Source organism: Caretta caretta, chromosome 7, assembly GCF_965140235.1.
Source record: "Caretta caretta isolate rCarCar2 chromosome 7, rCarCar1.hap1, whole genome shotgun sequence".
In the NCBI taxonomy this organism is placed as follows: Eukaryota; Metazoa; Chordata; order Testudines; family Cheloniidae; genus Caretta; species Caretta caretta.
In genome coordinates, this window is record NC_134212.1 from 47,972,953 (window position 1) to 47,991,709 (window position 18,757).

The following is an 18,757-nucleotide window of genomic DNA, read 5'->3' on the forward strand; positions in this document are numbered from 1 at the left end:
TTTTTCTTATTAAATATGTAGCGGGAGCAAAGGTGGCAGGAAAGCTGCTTGCCTGGAGGGAGAGGGAGATGGGGTGTAAAAATGTCAGGTTCTCTCTTCCCTTCCTGTGTTATGCCTCATGCACATCCCACTGCTATAGGAACAAGGGTTCTTATTGGGGGCATGCTGGAGGTTTGGAGGCATGGGGAGGGAAAGGGTGACTGCAGGTCCATCCTCCAGACTGGCTTCCTCCCAGCATTCAACTCCTGAGTCAGCAACATGTGCCTCCATCTAAAATCAGCTTATTGCTCCCCCCGAGATCAGGGAAGAGTCAAGATCCCAGAGCAGCAGCGTCAAGGGCTGGCAGGCTCACTGTGCTACTGCAGCTCCTGTGATGATGGTTCTGATGGAGCTGGCTCTGAGGAGCAGCGTGCCTGGGGGGCTGATGTGCCCCGTCCCAACCAGGCTGCAGCACCGTAACTCCCTTGCTGCTTCTTCCCCTCTCCTGCCTTTCCTCCTCCTTGGCTCACTTCTCTCCTTGCTGCCTCTTTTGCCTTCCCTTTACAGCCTCTTCTCCAGTAACCGCTCTCCCTTTCCCTCCAGCTGCCTCTCCATTGGGTTGCATCACCTCCCACTCTGCAGTGATGTATGATGTCCTCCATGTAACATGCTGAAGACAGTGCAAATTGTCCCGATGCGCTGACAGCAAGGCTGCTGTCATTCTTATCACTGCCTGCTTGATTATCCTTGATGCTGCACAGAAGCTGACATCCTGTTAATGTAATATAGACACCACAGTGATTATAATCATAGCATGAAATATAAGCACCAGGCAATGAAATTTAAGAACAGTAGGTGTAGCAGGGGAGTGAGAGTGAGATGGGAATCTGGTTTTTTATGTCTCTGCTTGCAGCTTTGAGCAGTCACTAAGCTTGGGGAGGATCTGAAGGTTACAGGCCTTGTCCAGGTGCTGTGCTCTTTGCTCAGTGTGGAATAGTCCATTCGGGCTTTTTTTCACTATTGATGTTGCTGGATAACTTTTTTACTAAGCTTCCTGTGAGTATTGGAGTTTGGGCAGACCTGCTCCCTTACTCTGGAGTTCTCAGCTCTCTGCCCCTGTTGGAATGCTCACCCTTCTTCTGGGAGCCCTGGCCAGACCAGGAGGCAGGCCACAAAAATCAGGAGATAGGCTTGAAAACATTGTGACGTTTTGTAAGAATGAGAAATGTTGTGTTCTTTGTATTTGCCTTCTGGATTTAGAACATGTTCAAGTTTTTTCTCTGCAAGCAATTGGGCTAGAATCTTACCATTTTAAAAACAAACAAATCCAAAGCTGAGATTTTCACACATTCATATTACTCCAGGAGCTGGGGCTTTCAGAAAACAACCACATATCACAAGACTTGTGATAAAATGGCTGCAGTTGGCAACTCTGCAGTTATATATGCCCTATGAATGGCTTGAGCGCTGAGCACTGGCAAATCTTAGACACCAGTGGGAGCTGGGCTGCTCTCTGGATTAGGCACTAACTGGGCACCATGGGGTGACGTGGAGAAGAAGGGAGCTGAAGGGGTGCTGGTGCAGTAGTTGTCATCCTGCCTCCTGCAGAGGCCAGGGCTAGTGATGGTTCTGCCCAGGACAAGCCCAGCAAAGAGCGTTTCAGGATCTTTCTGAACACCGCTCTCCCATGGAGCAGCACCAGCAGTGGGAGAAGCCATTGCTTTCGCACCATGTGGCCTTGCATAGCATGACAGGTTGCAAGCTAGCCCCTGGTGCTTGAGGGGCCAGGGCTTCGCTTTCCTCTCCCCTGAATCCCTGAGCTAGGGGCAGGGCCCTCAGCTCCACCCTGTGTTGCAGTGTAGCGGGCTTGAGCTCCCTGGACCAGTCATTTTCACGGAGGAGGCGGATGGCTGGCTGGTGTGGGGATGAGATGATCCTGCTGCTTAGACCTCCTAGGAGCAGAGAGAGTCCAGGGGAGAAGGCACAGAGTTCCCCAGGAGCCGGCAGCATGAGGTTTCTGATAGGGGAGGAATGAGAAGCTAAGCTCTTTCTGCTCCCTCTCACAGCTGGAATAATTTGTTGGCCCAGGAGAATTCCCTCCCTTCCCCTATCTAAAATCTATTGACTCATCCTGGGATGGAGCAGAGCTGTCCCAAAGGCCTTGAGAAGATCAGGGGAGGGGGTCCAGAGGAGTTGCAGTCATGGGGGGCGGGGCCTGAAGGAGCAGCTCTAAAGTAGGGGCCAGCCAGTATTGGCTGATTGCAGGAAGGACAGCATGAACCGTGTATGTTCATATCGAGGAGACTGCATTAATTAGGGCTGGGGGCTGCATGAGTTGAATTTGGGGACAGCCTGAGCAGGGTCTGCCCTTCCCACCTGCCTTACACTCTCCTTCTTCCTGGTGCCCCATGAGAACCTGGGGCAAGGACCTCCCCCAGCTGCATTCCAGACTTCCAATGACCAGACTGTGGCCCATGTGTATTTTGGTGCACATTGGGCTATAAGCCATAAATTATAGCCTTTTTTTTTTTTCATGGCATAGCCTGGCTTTCAGGCTCTTCTCTCACTGTGAGACTCAAATAAACCAGGTTTGCAACCTGGAACAGGTTAAACTTGTGTTTGGGGTGAGGTGTGGTATTGTATTTAAAACTGCGTTAAAATTAGAAGATATCACTTTAATTTGTAAGGGGTTTTCTGGTGCTGCTTGCAGGCTAGGGCCCTCTGTAGAGAAATGTGATTTGGGTCTTTCAGCACAGTCTACAAAGAACCAGCTTAGAGGAATGAGGGGTGAGTTGTGCATTTCTGTTTTAGGGAGCAGCCTGTTTTGTCTCTTTTTGTTTTGGGCTCGTGGATGTTAGGGTTCTGAATGCTAAGAAATAAAGTAGTATTGCAACTTTCCAGTGAGAGTCTTTATGTTTTTATCTAACGTCTTTGTGTGTGTGCCATAAACATAACAGGTGGGGGGGCTGTGGGAGTGCAAACCTGGCTTGATTCATGCAGTGAGAGGACAGCCTGAAAAACTCATTTGATATATATGGGTATAGAATGCTATCTGTAATTTTACAGTGCAACATGCAACAAAGTCCAAGTTATGCTCTTTGGCTGTCACACACTGGTAGGTGTGAGAGCTGAGATGGAGCAGCCTCACGGGGAGGTGGAGAGGGGATCCCTGAGCTTTAGCAGGTGGATGTCTGTGACTGCTTTTACTGGAACTTCTGAGTTCCAGCTCCGAGCTTTACACCAAAAGAAACCCAGTGACCATTGTGCTGCGCTGCTGGCACGACGTGTGTTTGGGCTCAGCAAGGGGTGAAGAAACAGTTGGGTTTGCTGACTGGTGTTCCTCATTACACTGGTGAACCCAGTCAGCTCTCACCTCCTGCTCTCCTGGTGCACAAGAGGTTTTCAGAACCAAGTCAGAGTCTGCAGGAAGGACTTCCCCAGAGAGGCAGGGAAGGGCTGCCTTGGGCTGGATTGGGGTGGGCAAACTTTTTGGCCTGAGGGCCACATCTGGGTGGGGAAATTGCTTGCAGGGCAGGGGGTTGGGGTGCGGGGTGTGGGAGGGGGTGCGGTGTGCAGGAAGGGGCTCAGGGCAAGGAGTTGGGACAGAGGAGGGGAGTAGGGTGTATGAGGGGGCTCACGGAACAGGTTTAGGGTGCAGGAGGGGGCTCAGGTCGGGGTTGAGGTGCAGGCAGGGGGCTCAGGGCAGGGAGTTGGGGTGCAGGAGGGGTGTGGGGTGCGGCAGGGGACTCAGGGTGGGGGGTGCAGGAGGGGGCTCAGGGCAGGAGGGGTTCAGGCTCTGGCCTGGTGCTGCTTACCTTGAGCGGCTCCGCGGTGGCAGCAGCGCACACCAGGGCCAGGGCAGGCTCCCTGCATGCCTGACCTGGCCCCACGCCACACTGCTCCGGGAAGCAGCCGGCACCACGTCCCTGCATGGCCCGTGGTGGTGGGGGTGGAGCTCAGAGAGCTCCGTGTGTTTCCCTTGCTTGTGGGTACCACCCCCAAAGCTCCCATTGGCTGTGGTACCCCATTCCTGGGCAATGTGAGCTTTGGGGGAGGTACCCGCAGGCAAGAGCAGTAAGCGGAGCTCTCTGCCGCCCCACCCCCAGGGGCCATACAGGGACATGGTATGGCCGCTTCCCAGAGCGGCGCAGCGCCATGAGGGTGGCAATCCTGTGGGCCGGATCCAAAGTCCCAAGGGACCAGATTCTGCCTGTGGGCCGTAGTTCTCCCATCCCTGGGTTGGATTCTCACCATTATTCATGGGGAGAGTGAGTATTCTGACTTGTACGCACCGTTGAACAGTGAACAAATGTAGCCCTGATGGGGTGTGTGTGTCTTCCTTTCCCCGTGTAATGGTTATCTCCTATGGTGGGGGACTCTGGTCCTTTTTCAAGGCTTTTTGCTGTATTGGTAATTTGCTGGGTGTTCCGGGGAAGAGAATTGTATTGTTAAGGCTGAGTGAGAGGAGCTTGCCCTGTAGATGTTTCAGAGCCCATTAGGACTTGGTAGAGGGGGGAGATCTATTTCAAATCTCAGGTTGTCTCTGTTTCTAGCCTGTCTTTAGCTTTAGTGCAGACAGCAAAAGTCTGGGAGCTCCCCCACCACCTCGACCAAAACTGCACTAATTCCACACGTGCCTGTGTGGGATAAAGGTGAAATGCCCTGTGCCAGCAGATCACTATAGTTCTTCAATAGATATTCAGGGCTGTCAGTTCAATGGATTTCTAACGGGGCAGGAAACAAAGCATGGCCTCCAGCCTTACCTCCATAGGCCATGAGTCTGTCCATTTTCACCAGCTAAGCCAGGTTGAGTGGGCCATTTGGTGGCGGTGAAACCTCCAGGAAGTACCTAGTTCCAGAGGAAACAGTTCAGTGTTCTTCCTCCTGAGTTGTTGACTGAATCCCCCCGGCTGGCTTTATGGAACACCATGCTGAGATGTCAGAAGCTCAGTTCTGCCACATAGAATGAACACGCCAAAGTGAAGCATGCTGTCCAGGTTTAAAGTGCATGTCGGGTAACTTCATCTTGCAGACTCAGCTGGATACTTCATTCTTCACTCCCCATGCTAACGTGTTGTGTGGTGGTGCTGTGGGCTTCTGTGCACTAGAGTTAAGTGATCTCCACAACCCATGTCCCTCACTGGCTGCTGTGAGGGTTTATCCCTGTTTGCGAAGAGCTTTGGGTGAAAGGTGATAGAGAAGGCAAAGCGCTACTCAAAAGTTTCCATTGCAGTGAAGTTTGTTTTTCCCCTTCTTGATTCCTCCTCCCAGGTGTCTATGCCTCCGGAGCGTGCTATAGAGAACCTCCTTGCATTGGCTGGGAGATGGTCAAGTTGATCCAGTGGGTCTATTCCACCTGCAACGTCTGTGTTTCTCTAATGGACTCTTTCTTGAAGTCCACACCTTATTAAATATATAATTACATTATTCTGCACTATGGGTTCTCTGGGGAGGTTGCAAGCAGGTATTGAGGAGCATAGCCAACCTGTCTCTCAGACTGATAACTGGAGCAGGGTTATTGGTTATATCTGAATGGGAGAAGATTCCAGGGGGGTCCTGTTATGGGAAAGGTGGAGAACCACTGTTCTGCGCTAATGGTGAAGGGGCCGTGTGATAAGTTAGATCAGAGTCCATTTTTCCTGAGTCCATTTTTCCTGTTAGCTTGGCACTTCAGAACCCTGCCTAGTTTAGCCAGACACGCTAGCCTGCTACAAACACAGACCCAGGTCTGAAACACATCCCACATAAGCTTCAGGCTTAACTGAAAACCACTTAAGAAGTGTTCCTGTCTCCAACACTCAGATGCCCAGCTCCCAATAAGGACCAAACCCTAAATAAATCCGTTTTACCCTGTATAAAGCTTATACAGGCTAAATTCATAAATTGTTCGCTCTCTATAACACTGATAGAGAGATATGCACAGCTGTTTGCCCCCCCCCCATATTAATACATACTCTGGGTTAATTAATAAGCAAAAAGTGATTTTATTAAATACAAAAAGTAGGGTTTAAGTGGTTCCAAGTAATAACAGACAGAACAAAGTGAATTACCAAGCAAAATAAAATAAAACATGCAAGTCTATGCCTAATACAGTAGGAAAGCAATTGCAGATGAAATCTCACCCTCAGAGATGTTCCAATAAGCTTCTTTTACAGACTAGCCTCCTTCTAGCCTGGGTCCAGCAATTATTCACACCCCTGTAGTTACTGTCCTTTGTTCCAGTTTCTTTCAGGTATCCTTTGGGGGTGGAGAGGCTACCTCTTGAGCCATCTGAAGACAAAATGGAGGGGTCTGCCAGGAGCTTAAATAGACTTTCTCTTGTGGGTGGAGATCTCCTCCTCTCCTATCCAGAATTCAGCTCCAAGATGGAGTTTTGGAGTCACATGGGCAAGTCACATGTCCATGCATGACCTGAGTTCTTTATCAGCCAGACCACATTCCTGGGAAAGCTCAGGTGTCGATGGGCGTCTCCAAGTTCATTGTTAGCTTAAGAGTTTCTTGATTGGGCACTTACTGAGAATAGTCTTTTCTCAGGAAGCTGACCAACTGCTTCACTGAGGCTACTTAAAATTAAACAAGTACATAGCCAATATTCATAACTTCGAATACAAAAATGATACATGCATACAAATAGGATGAATATATTCAGTAGATCATAACCTTTACAGAGATATGTTACATGACATATGTAGCATAAAAACGTATTCCAGTTATGTCATATATACATTGATATGTTAGGATCGGTCGGATCCAGGCAGAATACATAAGCATATTCACATAGAGCATTATTGGGAGCAACGTCACAGGCCTCAGTACCACACCTTGCAGTAGTTAGTACAGTAGTCCAGTCCATTGCTGTAGGATTCTTCAGTATTTCAAAGTAGCTTCCCTTTAGCGTCTGACAGCAAAGCTGCCACTCAGAGAAGAGGAGGCCAAGAATTGATGGCAGCAGCATGACTAGGGTTGCCAGGGGAGTTTTGATCTGTCATGGATGCCCAAATTGCCATGGGAAGCTTTGTAACAGAGCTGAGGAGGGAGCAGCTGTCAGCTTCAGCTCTGCAGCCCTAACTTCCCTGATGCTTTGTATCTTCAGAGAGTTCTGTAAATGCTAAATAATGCTCCCAGATCTCCTTTGAGCTAGGCCATTACAATGTATTTTTCACTAGCTTCAGTCTCCGAAATGGCTGGGCTGTTTTGGCTGAAATTTTCCCCAACTGTTCAGCCCAAGGCAGACATTCCGCATGTGCATGTAAAATTTCAGCTCAAATGATTAAAGTTTGGCAAAGTTATACACATCTGAAAACAAGGTCTTATCATGGGAAGTGTTGGCAACCTTAATAGGCAATGCTACCACCCCATCTGAATTTTTTTTTTTTTTGGTCACCCTCTCTTTGAACTGAAACATTCTCATTAACCTGGATAAACTGACAGACGAAGCCTACATAGGCCTACATCTGCAGAGGGTGTGTGATGGGGGCTGGGGAGCATTGCTTGATTTTATTATTCCCCCACTTCCCTGTCCACAATGGGTAGGCACCATTTCTGGCTCTAACCAATGGGAGCTGATTTTACGTTTCATAATAGGAAAACACAAATGTCAGGGTGCCCTCTTTATCCGAAGCTTTCTCCTTGAAGACTGTTCCCCTTCTTTTGCTTTCCTAATTGCTGCTGCTTAGCTGGAGGTAGCGTGCCTTCAAAACACATTACTTTGTTATGCTGTTACTTACCAAAGGAAAAAAGAGAGTGAGGGAGAATATAATTTATGTTCAATTTTCTGTCTTTAACCTGTTCTGTGCTCCGGCGAGATTCTTTCCCAGAATAGCATTCATTGCTATCAGCAGCACACACCTTCCTGCCTGCTGGGACCTAGCTGTGTGACAAGGACCTGAAATGAGGGGCGCTCACAGATTATTCACATAGAATACTTAAAATGTCTGCGGGATGCCTCCTTTTATTGTAAATAATTCTCTGTTACCCCAGATCCATTAATCTTTATTTCCAGTGTCAGTAATTTCCAACAATAAAAGCTGTGGGGACACCAGATTGGTATGGAACATAGGATGACTTTGGGGCCAAAGTGAGTGGGTTCCTGAGAGGCACAGACTTATTGAAGTAGCTGGCTTTGAGGGGTTAGTTTCTAGGGCGATCCCTCCTGTCTTTCCTGTGAACTACATGGCTCTTCAGCCTGAGAGAGGAGGAGACCCAGTGAGGTGTCTCCTGATCTCCCCAGCTATTCCTTACGGGCATATGATTGCAATTGATGAGGCAAACAAACCACCTCCCTGGGCCTCTGCTCTGTGGGGTGCCAGAGCACACTTCCACTCCCTGTGCCTACCAGCCCCATTCTTGTGAGCCAGTAATATAGAGAAATTGACAAGAATTTTCTCAAGTTGCAGTGGGGGAGGTTTAGGTTGGATATTAGGAAAAACTTTTTCACTAGGAGGGTGGTGAAACACTGGAATGCGTTACCTAGGGAGGTGGTGGAATCTCCCTCCTTAGAAGTTTTTAAGGTCAGGCTTGACAAACGCCCTGGCTGGGATGAGTTAGTTGGGGATTGGTCCTGCTTTCAGCAGCGGGTTGGACTAGATGACCTCCTGAGGTCTCTTCCAACCCTCATCTTCTATGATTCTATGATAGGCTCAGAATAGGGGAGTCTTGCAAATTTCAACATGCTGCTCCTGCTAGTTAGAATGCAGCTGACAGGCACATTGGTGGAGGAAGTTTGTTACTCCATTTGCAGGGAAAGCTGGCACCCAGGGTAACTTGCTTGAAACCCTGACTTTTTGGGAATGACAGTATCCCTCCCATAAGTTCTGGGAGCAGAGCCTTGTGCTGGCGTGGTATTTCTGGATGAAAGGTCAGCACGAGGTGGCTGTTGTCAGGAATGCACCAGCAGCACAGAAAGGAGAAATTGGGCACATCAGAAATGGGGCATTGGGCAGAACGACCATTACAGCAAGGGTCTGAGAAAACAAGGCTGGAACCTGTGGGTTAACCCTGACGGAGCTCTGGAGAGACTGTCCGAGGGGAGAAGCAGCATCTTTTCCTTAGCCTCAGAAAGCACCACATGCAACCTCTGCGTCTGTAACCATTTGTCTCAGCCACTGGGGGGAGGTGGGAGGTGGGATTCAGTATTCAGACACTTCAAATTCACCTCCAGCTGCCTTCAAGTTATCAGGAGCTTGTTGTCCACTGAGAAACTGCTTGATGTGCCAGCTCAGATTTTCAGGGGAGAGGTGGAGGGGATGGAAATATCAAAGTAATTTTTCCACGGGGTTGGTGTCTGCATCCTTCTGCTGGGCTGTTTTGTAGGGGTACTTTGAAGATCGCATTAGGAGGGTAATACTTTGGTGGCCTTCCCTGTCCCTAAATCATAGCATTGGGCATATTCCGTTATAGGAGTTGTCTCGCATTAGGCCTGGTGCAGGAGCCGGTGTTTGTCTGATTAATTAATCGTGTTCTTTGTTTTCTGCTGGTGGAGCTGGAATACAGCACAGGGGTTCTCATTCCAGCCTCTTTAGAGAACAGAGTGCCCAGTGAAAGGTGTCAGCCTGGTAGCTCTGGTGATCGAAGCCCCCTGTTTATACGCACAATGCTGCCTGAACAGTGGCAGCGCGAACTCCCTCCAGTTCACCCCCTGCCAATTTGCAGAAGTACATAGTGTTTGTCATGCTGGATCAGGGCACTGGCCCATCTGCTGGGATCCTGACCTCATCACTAGCTTCTGGGAAGTGGAGCCCCACTTCACCCAACCCTGATGTAGTGCAGTGTGTAGAGAGCACTACCATCCTGTCTCCCGGGCATGCCCTGAAGCACCAGCTTTCATTGCTCTGATCTAGGCCTGCATTACCACAAATGCTCCTGCTGGTTATAGTGTTATCCCCTCAACGGAGAAGAGTCCCAGCCCATTTCTGGCCCAGCCCATCCTTAATCTTTCCACTGAGGCTGCCAACACTGGGCCAGGTCTGGTAACTTTTGTGATGTGTTTTGTCTGCTGTGGAGGGACCTGGGCTGAGACTCCCAGCATGTTGCACAGAAGCCACCGCAGACGTCTCAGATGGATTACAATAGTGCCCAGAGGCCCATCTCAGGTCAGGCCCCGTTTGGGCTAGGCGCCATATAGACACATAGTGAGAAACAGTCCATGCCTCAAATAGTCACTGTTGCTACTGATCAGATCTAGATTTGAACTGATGCCCTACAGGCGAAGACTCCATATGATCGTTTCTATAGCACCCGAAATGTGCTAGATGGTTTGTGGCAGGGTGATGTGAAAAAAGCTAATGTACTCAATGCTTTTTTTGCCTCTGTCTTCACGAACAAGGTCAGCTCCCAGACTACTGCACTGGGCAGCACAGCATGGGGAGGAGGTAACCAGCCCTCTGTGGAGAAAGAAGTGGTTCGGGACTATTTAGAAAAGCTGGACAAGCACAAGTCCATAGGGCCAGATGCGCTGCATCCGAGAGTGCTAAAGAAGTTGGCGGAAGTGATTGCAGAGCCATTGGCCATTATCTTTGAAAACTCATGGCAATTGGGGGAAGTCCCGGACGACTGGAAAAAGGCTAATGTAGTGCCCATCTTTAAAAAAGGGAAGGAGGAGGATCCTGGAAACTACAGGCCAGTCAGCCTCACCTCAGTCCCTGGAAAAATCATGGAGCAGGTCCTCAAGGAATCAATTCTGAAGCACTTAGAGGAGAGGAAAGTGATCAGGAACAGGCAGCATGGATTCACCAAGGGCAAGTCATGCCTGACTAATCTAATTGCCTTCTATGGTGAGATAACTGGCTCTGTGGATGAGGGGAAAGCGGTGGACGTGTTGTTCCTTGACTTTAGTAAAGCCTTTGACACGGTCTCCCACAGTATTCTTGCCAGCAAGTTAAAAAAGTATGGGCTGGATGAATGGACTATAAAATGGATAGAAAGTTGGCTAGATTGTCGGGCTCAACGGGTAGTGATCAATGGCTCCATGTCTAGTTGGCAGCTGGTATCAAGTGGAGTGCCCCAAGGGTCGGTCCTGGGGCCGATTTTGTTCAATATCTTCATAAATGATCTGGAGGATAGCATGGATTGCACCCTCAGCAAGTTGGCAGATGACACTAAACTGGGAGGAGAGGTAGATACGCTGGAGGGTAGGGATAGGATACAGAGGGCCCTAGACAAATTAGAGGATTGGGCCAAAAGAAATCTGATGAGGTTCACCAAGGACAAGTGCAGAGTCCTGCACTTAGGACAGAAGAATCCCATGCACCGCTACAGACTAGGAACCAAATGGCTCGGCAGCAGTACTGCAGAAAAGGACCTAGGGGTTACAGTGGACGAGAAGCTGGATATGAGTCAACAGTGTGCCCTTGTTGCCAAAAAGGCCAATGGCATTTTGGGCTGTATATGTAGGGGCATTGCCAGCAGATCAAGGGACATGATCGTTGCCCTCTATTCAACATTGGTGAGGCCTCATCTGGAGTACAGTGTCCAGTTTTGGGCCCCACACCACAAGAAGGATGTGGAAAAGTTGGAAAGAGTCCAGCGGAAGGCAACAAAAATGATTAGGGGACTGGAACACATGACTTATGAGGAGAGGCTGAGGGAACTGGGATTGTTTAGTCTGCGGAAGAGAAGAATGAGGGGGGATTTGATAGCTGCTTTCAACTACCTGAAAGGGGGTTCCAAAGAGGATGGTTCTAGAGTGTTCTCAGTGGTAGCTGATGACAGAAGAAGGAGTAATTGTCTCAAGTTGCAGTGGGGGAGGTTTAGGTTGGATATTAGGAAAAACTTTTTCACTAGTAGGGTGGTGAAACACTGGAATGCGTTTCTAGGGAGGTGGTGGAATCTCCTTCCTTAGAAGTTTTTACGGTCAGGCTTGACAAAGCCCTGACTGGGATGATTTAGTTGGGGATTGGTCCTGCTTTGAGCAGGGGGTTGGACTAGATGACCTTCTGAGGTCCCTTCCAACCCTGATATTCTATGATTCTATGAAGACAGAATTGCCTACCCCAAAGAGCCTGCAGTCTTGTACATGGGGCCAGGGGAATGAGAGGCTCAGCAGTGCAGCTGAGCAATGATGCTGACTTTGTGGCCTGTGAACTCCAAGGATTCAGATTTACTTGGGTGATTTTCTGCTGTCTGGTTTAACATGCCTCTGATGGGAGACCTAGGGCTTACAGGCTTGTGGGAGGATGCCTCTTAATTAGGAGAGGGAAGAGGTATGGCGTGCCATGTGGGGACAAAGGGCATGAGGCCATGTGGGGAGGTCACAAAGTGGGGGCATTTTTTTGTCTGGCTTGGGCAGAGGCCGGGGGGTAGGTACTTTGGTAGAAATGAAAGTCAGTACCCTGTTATCAGTGGTACTGGAAATTGTCATTCATGGAACTTCCTCCTGCTGTAGTGGAGTTAGTCACCCTACGGATTGCTGGGATCTCCCATGTTTCCTGCATAATTTAAGCCTCCTCCGCTCATTGTGGAGATGAATGGGAGTTGTTAACTCTGAAGCCTAATGCTGACCATGTCAGTGTGGTTTTTAACAATTTTACTGATTGTTCTAGCATCAGCTTCTGGCTGGTGGGACAGATCAATCCCCAGAGTGGCTCCACTGGAAATGCAGTGGGGTTTCCTCAGGGCTGAATGTACTTAGCTAGGGTGGTTTCCATCCATGTGAAAGAGCATGCCACAGGAGTAAGGCTGCAAACTTTAGAAACCCAAATGAGTAGCTAATTGTATCAGGACTTTTTTTGCCTTCACCACTGGGCAACTTCTCTCTCTCCCTTCTCCAGCGCAGGTAGGCCAAATTCTGGGTTTACTGGGGAAGTCCTACGTTTTATCCCAATTTCAGTCCGATCCGGCTGGCTAACCTCCCTTCTGCCCCCTGCTGATTTGGCACTGGGCAGCGGTGCTATGTACCATCTGCTGTCAGCCCATGTGTCTATTGAACTATTGGCCCTGGGGGATGGCAGTGAGCTCTTCTTGCAGTTGCCTGGTCTGGCAAGTAAGATCTGGAGTGTGGATTGTGACTGGGGTCTGGGGACATCATTTAGACACTAAAAAATGGGTGAAAAAATTGGGGAGGCCTTGACTGCATTGCACATTTGGGTCACCAGAGGGATGGGTGGCCATTGCACTGGGATGTCTCAGGCCTTGGGGAGGGAAAGGCCCTTGATGTCTCTGCTGGAGAAGAGAGGAAGCTAGAAAACCCAGAGGGATGAGCTTCAGACCATACCCTTGTGCACACCTTCCTTGCGTGCTAAGCCTCCCAACTTACAAATGCCACAGCCCCTATCTTACCCATGCAGTACAATCCCTTGGCACTGTAGGGCTGGGGTATCTGTGTTTCTCATGTCTTTATGTAATGATGACCGTCTCTCTTCTTTTTATTCCGCTTACTAGATCTACAATGACAACAGGAACCTGTTTGAGGTCAAGGAGAACGTCCCCAAGAAATTAGTGGAGAAAGTGTCAGGAGACATTGAGAGCCTGTTGGCCAAGAAAGTCCGGGCTTTAAAGGTAAGGGGCCTGCCTGGTTCATTGGTCTCTTGTGGTGTGTTGGGGGTCTGCGGGAAGGGATAATCCTGGCAGAATGGTGTGACCTTGCCAGCAGAACACGGTGACGTGCTCTCTCCTAGGCACTGCATCTCTTAGGGTTTGCATATCTTAACGTGAATATTTCTGAAAGGGTGTGGAAGGTACATGGGTTGGTAAATTTCAGCAACTCTCCAGCATAGGGGACTTTTCAAGTAAAGTGTCATCCTTAGTCTTGGGATAACTGCTACATGTGCTGCTATAGTTAGAGACGTTGGCTTCTGAACCTTGCCAGTGTATTCTCCCCAGCTACTGAACGGGGGAAAGTACCTCAGTTCCTTAGCACAACTTACAAAAAGTGTTACCGAGAGATAGCTTTGGTTCTTTAAGAGGCTGCAACCTGAAATGCTTGCATGCCTGTGTCCGATGGCCCGGATGGACAGTGCGCATAGCCTATGATATAAGCATGTGAGTTGTCCCCTTGGGCATCTGTTTAAGTTTCCAATCTCACTTCCCATTTTGTGTCATTTTCTCTTTGAGTGAGCTCATTTCATTAGTGCTGGAGTAAGATAACCTGATCGCGCTGCCATAAAGCTGTTTCATTTACTGGAACTGTCGCTTCCTCTGGAGTGCTTGATTTTATGAAACTTTGTGTGTGGTGAAGTTCTGCACCTGGGAACGCAGTTCAAGTGGCAACACTGGCCTAACAAGGCATGCAACTGAGTTAACCAGGGGCGATGGGTGAGGTGTCGTGCAAGGATGTGCGGGTGCAGATGGAGAGATCAAAGGTCACCCTTCATCTTGGTAGGAGGGGGGCTGGACTGCAGGGAAAGACCATGCCGTAGCTGTTTGGAGCAGGCTTTCATTGCTGTGTTATGTAATGTTAAATACAAAGTCTCTGTGCCTTAATAAGAGAACAAGAGACAGAGCTTTCTTGGGGGCCGGTCCCAGACTGTGGAATGAACTCCTACAGCAACTAAGGACCACCCCAAATTGTTTTTTTTTTAATTTATTTGCTTTTGTGCCATGATGCATGAAGTATCCCAGTCTTTCCACCTCCATCTGTCTAATGACACATTTCTTGCTCCATCCCAATCCTCACTTCTGCTCAAAGTGCAAGGCCTATTTCTAAGCCTGTGACAGTGTTAGTCCTGATGCTTAATGCACTGGTGGAAGATGCTCAGATCCTACTGTGATGAGCGTGGAATAAGAGTAGAATAGGATAGAACTCCCCGGGGAATTGCTTATAACAGGGAATGGTGCTGGAAGCTTTACAGCACAGTGTAAATATATCTGTGGGGTCAGTCACTGCCTCCTTCCTGTCCCCTGTTCTGGTTCACAGGCAGTTCTGAAAGGCGGCTGTGCATCTCCTGTTCCTAAGGTCAGGCTAGATGCGGCCCATGTGGTGCCAGATGTACTTAATCTCAGTTGTCTTCCAGCTTGATTCTATCTCTGGTATTGGCCAGTCTGTGATAAGAGCCCCCAATTCAGTAGCCCAGCATGGTGAGGTGACTCGTATTTATCCAGGGCTGAGAGAATCTTATGAAGCATGCATTTTCAGAATGAGACCCTGGGTGGTTCATCTCTCATCAAGCCGGTTTGAATGTCCATACACCTCAATTATAACATTTTAGTAGGTGCTCCTGGTCTCTCCTCCCAGATTGGTGATAGGCAATAGAATCTAGGGATGGGGGAAACCTTTTTGGCTCCTTCAGTCCTGCACTGGCAGGGAGAGGGACTGTACAGTGCCAAAGGGGCCAGGATCTAAGCCAAAGCTCTCCCTCCACTTCCTTTGGGAGCCTCTGCCACAGCCTAAGGCTGTGTCTACCCTACAGACCTTACATTGACGCAGCTGTACCACTACAGCTGTGCCACTGTAAGGTCTCCCATGGACATAGCACTGTCCACACCCCAATGGACAAAAATTTTGCTGACAAAAGTGCTAGTGTAGACAAAACCTAACGCAGCTTCTCCCTACCAGGAAGTTTTTCTTCCTCTCCAACCTATGTTTTCTTCTGCCTGCGCTCTCCTTCCAGTTGAATCATCTCTCTGAGACATTTCTCTTCCCCCCGTGACTCATGGGAGCAATGATGATTTTCCTTAAATGTTTTTTTCAGCAGCTGAGTCAAGTGTGACTGACGTGTATCAGTGAGAGTGGGAGGGGGCATCAGGCCTTATGTAGCACAATTTTTGTGGCACCTGTATGCTTCCACCGCTGGAAAAGTAGTCCCCTCCCCACTTTGTATTGTTGCTGTAGGAGGTGTAGGACGTCTCTCAGTGAGCAGGGTTTCTGGAGGAAGATACTAGCTAGCCTTTCAGCACGCTGCGCAGGCACTGCATAGGAGTCACATTCAAATTAGACGATGATTCAGCCTATTCATCAAAGAGCCTGCTGTTCCCAATTTCAAAGCAAAACATTAATGCATCCTGATTAAAGGAAGTTAAGCTGTGTCCAGAGTGTTGATTAATAATATTTACAGTCCCCCCTGCTTCCCCTATAGAAACAAAAATTAAACATAAGAAACCACACTTGATGCTGACTTTTGGTGGCAGTGGCTTAAAACAGCCTTATGGCTGCAGCAGGGGTGTGGTGATCACAGGCATTCTTATTTCCTGTGTGCATTTCAGAGTAATGTGGGGGAAGGAGAGTGATTGCTTCTCTCAGTAAAGCAGAGCTGCAAGGCTGGGCACTTAGCTACTGCTCTTCCTCTCTACACTGGACCATTCTGTCTGTTTCCTCATGAGACAGGAAAAATTCCTAACAGGATCTCTCTGCAACACTCCTTTCTTGTTCCCACGAGGCCTGTGGGGTTAGTGCACTCCGCCAGATACCAGGAGACTTCTTGCTGGCCTACCCTGCTCCCCAGCCATAAGCATGAAATCAGTATGGAGCTGCCTCTGTCCCCAGTGCCTGTTGTCCAGGGGAAGCCCCTTTCACACCAACCAGCCCTGTGTTAACTCTCTTAGTGTATCCTTTCTTAGGCCCTACAATCACCATTCCACTTGCTTCCTGGTGTCATCAGCAGGGATGGAATCCTTGGCCTTCAGTCCCAAAAGCCCAGCCCTCTACCACAAGCTAATAGAGTAACTCTGCTCGTAGCTGTAGTAGGCTTGTATCCTAGTTGACTGACACTAGAGGACACAACATACTTAGCCAGTGTGTCACATCAGATCAGTTATAGGGAAAAAACATGGATGGCTCTGATTGCCTTCCTGCATCAAATTCAAACTTCTGTGGTGCTTTTTGGCCTGGACCAACAGTTGCCCTGGTTCTACCCAGGAAATATGACCCCCCCCCCCAAACCTTTGCAAAAGGGTCAAGGTGTCAGCAACTGCCAAATGATGGTGAGTTAATATCCCAGTTATGCCCCAACTGCACCTTTGACCCTTCTGTTGGGAATTACAGTTGCTTTGCTCATGGCTTGACAAGTGCTTGAGTCCAGAATTTCTCTGCGTCTCTTGTCAGTCATTTACCAAACTTATTTTTTTCTTGGGATTCTCTTCTTCTGTGGCTGTTTTTTTTTCCAGGTCTCCCCTCTTTTCCCCCCTTCTGTCACTCAAGTCCCTTCCCACGTCTGTGCGCTTGCAGGAAGAGTTGTGCCATGGGCTGCCTTCGGGGAATTTGTCAAGGGAACTGACCTGTTTATTGTGCTTTGGGCGCTTGTTCTGAGGCTTTACGTACAGCTCTAGTGAGGTTACCAGAGCTCAGTGTTAGGCCTCAGCCCGCCTCCAGTACAGCTTCTGCAGGATTTACTTACCAGTCCCCCAAGCGTTAGCCGCTACTGCTACGTCCTCCCCTTCGTGTCTGCTCTGGCCCAGGTAGGGAAAGGCAGACAGGGCCTGAGAAGCCCCTCCCATGGCTGCTGTCCCCCTGTATATTCTCCTCTCTCCCAACCCAAACCTCAGCACTACTCCCTCCCCACACCGCCCTTTGCTGGAACCATAGAGGGAGAGAAATGCCCCCTTCGTATGTTCTGAGGCACTGTAGAAGCCAGCACTGTGCTCCCGAACTCCGTGGCCATCGCTCTGCTGCTCCCTGCTTCCCCAGGCTCCAGGAAGGGAGGGTGAGCTGGAAATAAGAAAAAAGCAACGTAGCCTCCATCTTCATGAGCCTGGCATTCTGAATGCCTGCGGAGGGCAGTGAGTGCCTGGCTGGAAGGAGAGGGCTGGCTGGCATTGCCTCCCTCCCTGCTCCAGTCACTGGTGGTGTTTTTTTAACCTGAGTTAACATGTTTCTATTGCGCCCCGCCCATCTCTGGAGAGCACCAACCCGCTGTGTTCAGGCACTTGCTGGGCGGGGCAGAAAGTGCTAGTTCCACACAGATGAGGTGGCAGTGAAGAATCCAGTGTCAGCAAACAGGCTGCAGCTGCAGTGGCCTCTGATGCACAGGGCCAAAGGCTGGATCTTGCTGTTGCCACTCAAACAGGAAGCCCTGCTTAAGTCAGTGGGGTGACTTGTGTGAGTCGGGGAGCCCCAAGGGAATCCATGATTGATGAGGACCCCGGAGACAGCAGATTTTATAGAAGGAGAGATGGGGGAAGGGGGAAGCTGGGTCCCCCTTCCCCACGTCTGCATTGTTGCTCTTTCTGAAATCCTCGTGCTGCTTTGTGTATTGCACAAGTACAGGAGATGCTGCCTAGGTGTACTGTATTATAATGGTGCTGCTGCTGTGTAATCGCTGCCTGCAGAAGAGTTTGGGAGAAAAATAAACTTGACTAAATGGACCTGATTTTTTTTTTTATTATTGGCTGTGGATAAATTTGGGTGGTTCTACTTCTTGGAAGTGTAATCTCCTTCAGTGGTATTACTGCTGGATTCTTCTCCCTCCCTTCTGGGCCTGTTGTGTATTACTTCCCATGCCCATGATTAGCCACTCTCCAGGGTGGCAAGTGCCCTGGGGTCAGGAGGAGCTGATGACCATGGCAGACTGGGAAGGAAGGGACCCAGCACAACAGTTAAGGCAGAGGTTTACTATTTCCTGCATGTGCTTTCGCTTGCTACCTGGATGTGCAGATCGGAGTAGTAATTGCTTCGTGTTAAGCTGTGCATGCCACTTTCATGGCTTCTTCCACCTGCTCACTGCGGCTGTGTGCCACTGATGTGCTCCACTCAGCCCAGACTCTCTTCCTAACCAGCTCTGTAAATGCCAAGCTGCAGCACAGCAAAGGGAGGAGGGCAGCAGGGGTTGTGGTTTGAGCTGATGTCGGATTTCAGAAAGCATCAGTGCAAACAGCTGATACGCCACTGACATTTTCCAGAGGTGTTAAG

The 18,757-nt window shown here is 49.3% G+C and overlaps 1 protein-coding gene across 3 annotated transcripts in view; it reads left to right on the forward strand.

The window, feature by feature from the left end:
- The window catches only part of CACNA2D2 (calcium voltage-gated channel auxiliary subunit alpha2delta 2), a 599,591-nt gene that overhangs the window by 115,672 nt on the left and 465,162 nt on the right, over nt 1-18,757 (forward strand). For all 3 annotated transcript variants that reach the window (XM_048856900.2, XM_048856901.2, XM_075130629.1), the window contains exon 3: nt 13,357-13,473. In XM_048856900.2, the coding sequence (XP_048712857.2) occupies nt 13,357-13,473 (117 nt within the window). The remainder of the gene's footprint in view (nt 1-13,356; nt 13,474-18,757) is intronic.